The sequence below is a fragment of the Electrophorus electricus genome, chromosome 7, assembly GCF_041902795.1.
Source record: "Electrophorus electricus isolate QZ-2024a chromosome 7, ASM4190279v1, whole genome shotgun sequence".
NCBI classification, from domain to species: domain Eukaryota; kingdom Metazoa; phylum Chordata; class Actinopteri; order Gymnotiformes; family Gymnotidae; genus Electrophorus; species Electrophorus electricus.
Window position 1 is genome coordinate 22942831 of NC_137503.1, and position 9461 is coordinate 22952291.

General features: G+C 38.9%; 2 protein-coding genes across 2 annotated transcripts; one reads left to right on the forward strand and one right to left on the reverse strand.

Moving 5' to 3' along the window:
• Positions 1–255: 255 nt before the first annotated feature.
• On the reverse strand, positions 256–4151 carry atp6v1d (ATPase H+ transporting V1 subunit D). The gene is made up of 9 exons (XM_027015644.3): positions 3922–4151; positions 2657–2774; positions 2145–2224; positions 1999–2066; positions 1719–1763; positions 1421–1524; positions 1123–1189; positions 970–1048; positions 256–820 (listed from the first exon to the last, which is right to left on the reverse strand). The coding sequence occupies exons 1-9, from the start codon at positions 3960–3962 to the stop codon at positions 676–678; spliced, it is 747 nt and encodes a 248-aa protein (XP_026871445.1). The 5' UTR covers positions 3963–4151; the 3' UTR covers positions 256–675.
• Positions 4152–5194: 1043 nt separating this feature from the next.
• On the forward strand, positions 5195–9443 carry eif2s1b (eukaryotic translation initiation factor 2, subunit 1 alpha b). The gene is made up of 8 exons (XM_027015324.3): positions 5195–5349; positions 5859–6101; positions 6192–6271; positions 6368–6519; positions 7361–7467; positions 7863–7960; positions 8135–8278; positions 8792–9443. The coding sequence occupies exons 2-8, from the start codon at positions 5861–5863 to the stop codon at positions 8915–8917; spliced, it is 948 nt and encodes a 315-aa protein (XP_026871125.1). The 5' UTR covers positions 5195–5349; positions 5859–5860; the 3' UTR covers positions 8918–9443.
• Positions 9444–9461: the final 18 nt, after the last annotated feature.

A 9461-nucleotide genomic window follows, 5' to 3' on the forward strand; every position in this document is an offset into this window, starting at 1 on the left:
ATATATATATATATATATATATATATATATATATATATACACTTTATATATACATATACATACTTTATATATATATATATATATATATATATATATATATATATATATATATATATAATATAAATATATAAAGTATGTATATATTTATGTATGTGTATTTATATATGTATATATATATAAATACATACATAAATATATATATATATATATATAAATACATATATACACACGCATATATATATATATATCTAATATACACGCACGCACACACACATACACTTTATATATATATATATATATATATATATATATTATATACTTTATATATACATACACACACACACACACACACACACATATATATATAGAGAGAGAGAGAGAGAAATAAAAGTTGGTTACTGCTACCAATGGAAACTACGTATTTTATACACTATTTATCTATTTTTTACAGTATTATTTTATTTATTTTTATTTTACACTAGTGTGACGTGCTTTTATATTAACATGAAAAGTCTTCTCTCCCAAGCAAAACAAAATAAGCACCAACATGTACACAAAACAATGATTTTTTTTCCCCCCCTTTCACAAAATATGGTGAACATGGTCTCAGAGGCATGAATAAATAGGGTGTGGAAACCGCCCAGGACGAGCCCCTGGACCAGGTAGCAGGCATCCTCATTCAAACAGCAGGTCTTCATCGGCCTCCTCGGTGAGCATGTTGGCCGGCTCAGCCATGGGGCCCAGCTGAGCCAGGCGCTGGGCAATTTCCTTCTCTGTCCGCTCCCGAAGCTGTTTCTTCTTCTCCTGTATCTTCTTCAGCCTGGTGAGAGTCAAGCACAGGCAGACGTTTAAAAGGCCAAGAAATCTCCTACAAAAATAACCGTTCCACTATAACTGATGGGAAAGGAGCAGAGTGAGAGGTTTTTAAGAAAGAACGTTCAAACAGATTTCTGTTGTGCCCGAGCTCACCTGTAGAACTCCTCTCGCTCTCTCTCATCCAGCTCCGTGATGATGTAAGTGAGCGTGCGCTCGATCCTTGGGATGATCACTGTGGGAAAGTGGGAGGGGTCAACAGCAGCGCCTTTAGAACCAGCAGGCCGTGTAATCCTGAGCCCTACTCACCATGCTCGATGGCATTCACACGCCGGTTGGTGATCTTGATGGCCTCATCCAGGGTGACGAAGGACGTCTGGAAGTAAAATAATGCAAAACGTTGTCAGTGTGAAGGTTTTACCTAGTAAGGATTTAGAAAACAGTGCAACAAAAAAGGAACAATTAGTACTATTTACTAATGTACAAAATCTACATAGTATTTAGCCACACTTGGAGACTAGCTACTCATTGGTGCACCTGCTGCAGACCAAAGTAAAGATTAAGATTTCTGGCCTTATTTTCTCAGGTCCATATGAGTGCCCTCTACCTGAAGGGAAGCTAATTCTACAAGTAGTTCCACAGCTTTGGCATAGTTCCTCTTCAGCCTGGACAGCTGTTCCCCACCCCTGGCTAGACCAGTCAGTTCATAACCTAGAGATAAGCAACAAAAAATATTCAGAAATACGGTTGTTCATTCGTGCTTGTATTTCTCCCTGTCATTCTTCAGACGCTACTCTAAGCTTTAAAGCTTAATTAAATTACCTGTCACTGAGTTAACGATATTTGTAGACCTGGTTCTACTCAAAAGTAAGGTGAAGAAATAAGTTTTGCTAAGTCAAACTTACTGTCCCCTCCTTCCTGGTAGTGCTCAAACACAGGCAGTGTCACACCTGAGGCCAGAGGAAGCACAGGGCCAGTTAGTGAGGCATGAGGCAAGAGCCCTCATGTCACTTCCACTTAAAAATAAAAAAGTAAACTACACTTTTTAAAAACTGGAGAGAAAAAAATGAAATAAATAAGAAATTAAGTTTACAGAGGGTAAATGGCCAAGTGGACATGTTGTTTATAATGAAAAAAACTAAGAGAAATTGCCCTGGGACGAGTGAAAGGATGATTCAGCCAAACCTGCTACGTTGTCCTTCTTTGCCCTGACCTTGACCTGGGCTTTGTTCACGTTTTGGATAACGGTGGCACTGAGGAAAGAACACGCGTTCAGCAGATGTCATCAGGCACACAGCACTGGGACGGACGCTAGCTCAAGCAGCTCCTACCTAAAGTCACCTGCAGCGAATTTGGCTTCAGCTAAAGAAAAGGCTGCTTCCCTCATCACTTCTCCCATCAGTGTCTTGGTCTGGGGAACGGCGCAAAAGAAGCTGTTAAAATGCTCGATAAATGTTTATTATTGATTTATAGAATCACTTAATGAATAAAAACACTGTGCAGTATAACTCGTAAGGCATCTAACACACTAGTTAATACACACCTATTAAAGATAAGGTGAATCAATATTATTATTGTTATATTGTCAATATTATGATACAAAATTGTGCCTAAGAACAAGGACTGGACAAACAGCAACACAAAGCGATCAGAGAAACTTCCATTCTTAATGGTGTCATATTACACAATTCTGAACACTTTGTAGCAGGAAATCTGTCCACTATTCAAGTGGGCAATGTCATTTTACAAGGCTGCATAGATGTACATCAGTTGTAGATGCTAATATAATAGTTTTCAAAGAAATGACTTTACTAGGTGAAATGTGAAATGGTCTTTGTCCTACCTCAATGATTTTTCTAAGAATCTGCCGGAAGCGCATGGAAAGGGCATCAGCTTTTTTCTTCAGCAGATTACGGCCAGTCTGAGCACCTTTCAACCGAGCCTTCATAATGGTCTGAGCCCTGAAACCATCACCAAGACCAACACAGAGAAGCAGTAAGAAACCAGACATGACACCTTGCATGTCCTTTCACTAACTGTTCTAATTTATTTAACACTCATACAAAAATGGCAACTTGTAGCTCTGACTTGATGGCTTAGTAATTTTTTTGCCTAGAATACAGGACAGGATGTGACACACCCTCAACAAACATATATTCATCTCTATTACAGAGTAGTTACATGTTTAAAATTCTGTCTACACCTATCTACTCATTAGAATATTTGTCTTGTTTGCACTCTAAACTGATTTAATGGAACGTGATTATGGCTAAGTCAGTGAACTCAAAAGCACTGACAAAAAAGAATCCCCATTGTGAGACTTAACCCGCATCAGACGTCTAAGCTCTTTTAATAAGCAAATTAAATGTTTCCAGACAGTTTTGTGAAGGCTATTACAAACGCTATTTAAAAAAAAAAAACGTCCCAAAAAGGTCTTTCGATCTCCGTTTACTGGTTTCAATTACTCCCAGCAAACATAGCAGGAAACTAACATCACATGATACTGAATAAGAACACTTCTGTATTTTGTTTTTTTTTATTTCCTAGCGGAATAACATAGCTAACGCTAACTACATTAGTAGTCTACTATATACAAATTGTTGATGTAATTGAGCAGCTAGTCTCTGTTTTACTGCGTTTGTTGATTGTGACGCTGTTAACGAAAAACCTATAGCTTACTATACCCGACCAACATTCCTGAATAATACTTCTCACGATGACTGAAATGCACAAACCTCGGGTTAATTGTTATAGTAAAACCTATATATTCGAAAGGACAATCCGGGTCCAATCAAAAATAAAAATCTAGGTACAGGTAAGGTTACATCTGTTTTCCACCTCTATGAGTCGTCTTAGCCAGTAAGCACTCGGCTCATTCAACGTACTGTCTGTTAGGTTACCTGAAAATGATTTAGCTATCTTAGCCAACTAGTTAGCTACCGTTTGCAATGACAACAGTGGTTATAGTTAGTAATCTGGTGTACATTTAACCTTTCAGACTTATATGTCTTTTTTGTACCATTTTTAAAATAGAATAGCTTGTAAGATATGTGCTGGCTGTGTTCGCTTGCTAACGCATTAGCTAGCTAGCTAGCGTTAGCTACTTACATTCTCGAAGGGAAAATGTCGATCCGGTCTTTGCTTGACATCCTGTCTTTTTAAGGAACAAGAAAACACTACTGTCTGAAAATAGTTTTATAGCTGCGTTTGTACGTTGAAACCGACGGGTTTCTTTTTTCTTTTTTCTTTTTTTTTCCCGAATGCCGTTTAGTTGAGAAATCCTGATGTCAGTTTTACTGTTGCCCTGACCCTCATAGTCAAAAGCACAGCACAGAACACAACCAGCTGACAACTTGTCATGTGATTTGACCACAATTAAAACAAAAGTCCCGATTTAGGATTTCGCCATGTTTCAGACATTAACGGTTGAGAAAAATGACACAGTGAAGGAAAATATAGGTATTTAGCAACTAGGAGCTCTTATAGATCTTACACTAAGTAAGGAGACAAAAATAAACATTTCTGTTATTTTGGGCCTATAGCCTGTATTCAAACTAGTGTTACTGGGAAATACAATATTGCACTGGTACCCTCAAAGTCAGGACACATACCTTTAAGAAAATAGCTTAAAAAATAAATAAATAAATAAAAATACATACATATACATATATATACATATACATATACACACACACACACACACACACACACACACATATATATATATATATATGTGTGTGTGTGTGTGTGTGTGTGTGTGTGTATGTATATGTGTATATATATGTATGTATGTATGTCTTTGGTCAACTATAAGCAAAACCTAAAATAGTCAGTGAGTTGTGTAATTCAAACAAGTGTGGTTTTGAGGTTTGTGCTAGCACTTAATGAATACCTTCATAAGCAGGACACATAAACCCTTAAAAATGGCAATGCACTAGTTTGAATTTAGATTTGAGATTTTTATTTATGCAATTCCTTCTCACTGTCTGTGGATTGATAAGTTTTTGGTCAATGTATGAATTTAACCAATTTTCTATATCTTTCTAAATATTTTTTGTTTCTTTTATTTTGATATATTTCATTTTAAGTTAAAATTGAAAACATAGTTAAAAGAATATTGAGTCTGGATTTTTATTTTGACAGAATTTAATTAACTTCTGTGGTCAAGTGATGCTATAAACACAATGGTCTCACGAGCAACAGCAAAATGTGACAGTTGCGTATGGCTCGTTACTACTATAAAACAGAATTTGTAATTTTATGGATCATCCGCTGGCTCATTAATAAGCGTTAAACAGTGCTCGTTATATTGCGCCAACATGTATAACATCTCAACCACACTAGCGCTGAACAACACTTTTATTTTGCATTTGTTCAGTTTTGGAGACGTATTAAAGTACTTATCGTTGCTATTTTCCCGCTTTTTATGCTAACTGGCTCAATGGCTAAGTTATGATTACAGAGTCTTAAGAGATACTACGATCTCCAAAGTTCTTTTTACATTTAAATTAATTTGTCAGTAACATCGGGATTTAGGTAACTTTTATACACGTGTCTTTATAGAATGCTCAGTCTAAAGACAGCAGTTAAACCCACACTAGCCAACGTTAGGACGCGAACGCTATCTCGTCCCGGTGCAGTTTACATGTTTGCCGCATGTAGCTAGGTTAGGTTAGCTAGTGAGTTCTCGTTATTTCATTTAAGTAGCTAGCTAGCAACCGTTTGTCATCCACTTCTGTTAGCCAACCTCTTAAATACAGAAATTTAAGGTGAAAGTGCGTAACATGAGCGTCTGTTGTGTCAGAAGGTGGGGTTGGCGGTCAGCTGGCAGGTAGTTTATCGCACGAGTAGCCCGTTGGGTGGGTAGTTAAACAGCGAGCCGTCTGTAATCTAAGTTAAAGCTGCTTGATTGAGAGGGTCAGACTAATGCCCTCGTAGTGGACACAGTAACAGAAACCTGCCTTCTGTAACTAAGTTAGCGTACAGTCGTCAATGACGGTCAGTTGCTGATAGACTTGGAAGCTAAATTCTTTGTCTCGTTTAAGGGATGCCGGGGCTGAGTTGTAGATTCTACCACCACCGGTTCCCGGAGGTGGAGGATGTCGTGATGGTGAACGTGCGCTCCATCGCTGAGATGGGCGCATATGTCAGCTTGCTGGAGTACAACAACATCGAGGGCATGATTCTTCTCAGTGAGCTGTCTCGTCGTCGTATTCGCTCCATCAACAAACTCATTCGCATTGGCCGCAACGAATGCGTCGTGGTCATCCGAGTCGACAAAGAGAAAGGTGAGCTCGTCTCTGCTATTTAAACTGAGCTAGGTTTCGGCTCAGGAGCTTTCGACGTTCTGATTTGAACGAATCCGTCCCTGACTGCAGGATATATTGACTTGTCGAAGAGAAGAGTATCTCCAGAGGAGGCGATCAAGTGCGAGGATAAGTTTACCAAGTCTAAGACCGTAAGTGACTGCCGGTGAGCAATCCCCGTCTTAGTTTACTGCAGCGCTGCCTTTTTTTCCCCCGGGCGCCGGTCTGAAGAGTGTGATGCGTGTTAGGTCTACAGTATCCTGAGACATGTGGCCGAGGTGCTGGAGTATACTAAGGACGAGCAGCTGGAGAGCCTGTACCAGCGCACCGCCTGGGTGTTCGACGAGAAATACAAGCGGCCCGGCTACGGCGCCTACGATGTCTTTAAGCAGGCTGTGTCGTGAGTAGCTCACTGTCCTCCACTCAACTGCAGACCTAAAGCCACACAAGAGGAGTGTGGGGATGTGTGATGGGAACCCAACGTCAAGCCCCACAAGTCCCCTTCCATGAGCCGTTCAGCCATCTGTGTTTTATGGCTTTTGATGTCTGAAACTGTCTACAATTAATGGGATGTTTTATAGGGTGCTTGGACAAACTATTATAGGCAACTTTGTATTTTGTTGAAAATATTGGACTGTCTGCCACTCAGGAGAACAAAAAAGGAAATCTCATGGTGTTAGTTACAATGCAATGAAATCAAGATTTATTGATTTGAGTTATTGAGTTGTATACACAACTGCTCATGTAAATTTTTAGAGCAATTTCTTTAAAACCTTCAAAGTGATTACAAATTCAGACTTCTGGGATTATGTGTGGCTACACCACCAATTTCTGGAATCTAAGGAAGAATCTAAGACACACCCACTAGAGTCTGTTGCAGCCAGATAGTCATAGGTCATCATCATGCTATTTTATTTTAAGTCTCATATTGCAGCAGCAGATATGAAACTTAAAATAAAATAGCATGATGATGATATTCATTATTTTATATATATATTACATTTATAATACGTTTATAATTTATTTACCAACAAGTTCCTTACAATATGCATATGCATGTTTACCATCTGTTGGTTAACCTATTTTCCAAGTGTTATATCTGACACTGAGAGGTTCTGGGGCATCAGTAGACCTAAATTATTAGTTCCTGTTTTGGGCTCTGAGATTTAAAAATAAATTAAAATGTTTAAAAATAATTTAAATTTTAAAGGCACTCATGCTTTTATTTTGTCCTCTGTCAGCGATCCCTCAATTCTGGATGGGTTGGACCTGAGTGCAGATGAGAGGAGTGTGCTCATTGACAACATCAACAGGAGGCTTACGCCACAGGCTGTCAAAATAAGAGCGGGTATGAGCCACTACGCAACTTTTTTACTGCATCCTCAGTAAACCCAAACACATAAGTGGATAACAGTTGTTTCTGCTTTCTGTTCATGTTAAGAAATAATCTTAGAAATCAGATATATTTGTTATAATATATAAATATATTAAATATATAGATATATTTATGTCTTCACCCACTCTGTTCAGTGTCCTTGTGACTTCAAAATCGAAGATTATTCAAGATTGTAAATGTCACTGAATGATGAAAGCCTAAATAGTTCCTAAATAATGAGTTGTATGAATGGGATTGCTGTGTGGTATTAGTGATCCTTCATGGGTGAATGTGCCATATTGTTTTGGACTATGGAAATTTAAACTGTATTAGCATTTAAACTCATTCCTAGTATCTGCTCCCAACAGACATTGAAGTGGCGTGTTATGGATATGAGGGCATTGATGCTGTCAAAGATTCCCTGAGGGCAGGACTGAACTGCTCCACAGAGTCTATGCCAATCAAGGTAAACAGTGCAGGTACCTAAATCCTGTGGTCCAGGGAACAAGATGAGGAAGCATTAACTAAAGAAGTGAAAGTAAAGATGTCAATCCTGTGTCATCCTTATTAAGGCACTAGGTTAGGTGCCATATTTTAAAAGCATGTTTTAATATAAAGTGGTTTGTGTGTTTTGGGTCAGATAAACCTAATCGCTCCTCCCCGATATGTGATGACCACAACCACTCTGGACCGTACTGAGGGTCTGTCCATGCTCAACCAGGCCATGGCTATCATCAAGGAGAAGATTGAGGAGAAGCGAGGCGTCTTCAACATCCAGATGGAGGTCAGCCTCAGTTTAACTTGCACTGACCCACATATTCATTTTATGGGCTCTGATGAGGATTTTATGTTTAGAATTAGGTGTAGATTAGTCCTGACATCCTTATTTTCATTTTCCTGTTTGGTTCTATCTGCTTTTATATTATCAGTAATTATTTCCCCATATGCAGTTACATCAAAAGTGTAAAGAACATATGTAACATATGAATGTTCATTGGTGGTGTGCATATTTACTTATGCTTAGTAAATTTAATGTAATGCAAAAAAAAAATGCATATATGTATCCAGCATCTGCTGTCTGTCAACTGTAGACATCAGAGGATTTACAACCAAATGAAAACCAACTAAGATATTGTATTTATCTGTGTACAATGTCTATGAACATTGCAGTTTTTATCTGGAAATACCAGCTAACGCTGTGCAGTTTAACCTTAATTGCTGTATTATTTTAGGTTGTGTGCTTGTGTCTGTCCCATTGTTTATGGAGAGAGGTGCATGTGACTGTTTCCCCTTTTAGCCCAAAGTGGTGACTGACACAGATGAGACAGAGCTCCAGAGACAGCTGGAGAGGCTGGAGAGAGAGAACGCAGAAGTAGATGGAGATGACGATGCCGATGAGATGGAGGCCAAGGCTGAAGACTAGAGCCCGCAGTGCGGAGGGACAAATGAAGGGGAATGAGAGAAACACAGCATGGATAAACCCTGTATCTTCACACGCAGTGGCCAGACCCTCGTGGAGGGGATACAGACATGAACTGGTTTTGTATCCAACCCAAAAGTGGTATCCATAAAAGAAAACCTAGAAATTAAAACTTATAGGCAAACTGGTGAAATATGGCATTTTGAGTTTGGTGAGAAACCTATGCACAAAGTTCTAACTAGCCTGAAATTTGCTGAGATACTTTTAAGGGAAAAGGTTACGCAGCCTGAGACAGCAGCTCTCAGGTCCTCTAGCCCTTGAGGACTTTGAGCAGGAGGGGTGAGCTGATGAAGATCAGCTTTGAGTGAGGAGAAAACCCAGGCTGCAGTGCATGGGTTCTCCTGGTGTTAGGAGAGTTAAGTGCATAAGGGAAAGTAGTTATTTTGCCACAATCAAACTGGTGGGCTGACGTATAGTATTCTCTTAAGCTTCTATGACTACACAATAAATAACTTTCCCCTTCTAAGAACCCATACCTGCAAATTAA

Excerpts from the sequence above, each read along its gene's own strand:
- atp6v1d (XM_027015644.3), bottom strand. The coding sequence starts at position 3,962 with ATGTCAAGCAAAGACCGGATCGACATTTTCCCTTCGAGAAT. Across the intron at positions 1,525-1,718 it reads CTACCAGGAAGGAGGGGACA|GTTATGAACTGACTGGTCTA; the intron begins GTAAGTTTGACT and ends GCTTATCTCTAG. Across the intron at positions 1,190-1,420 it reads TAGAATTAGCTTCCCTTCAG|ACGTCCTTCGTCACCCTGGA; the intron begins GTAGAGGGCACT and ends TTTTACTTCCAG.
- eif2s1b (XM_027015324.3), top strand. The coding sequence starts at position 5,861 with ATGCCGGGGCTGAGTTGTAGATTCTACCACCACCGGTTCCCGGAGGTG. Across the intron at positions 6,272-6,367 it reads AGTTTACCAAGTCTAAGACC|GTCTACAGTATCCTGAGACA; the intron begins GTAAGTGACTGC and ends GATGCGTGTTAG. Across the intron at positions 7,961-8,134 it reads CAGAGTCTATGCCAATCAAG|ATAAACCTAATCGCTCCTCC; the intron begins GTAAACAGTGCA and ends GTTTTGGGTCAG.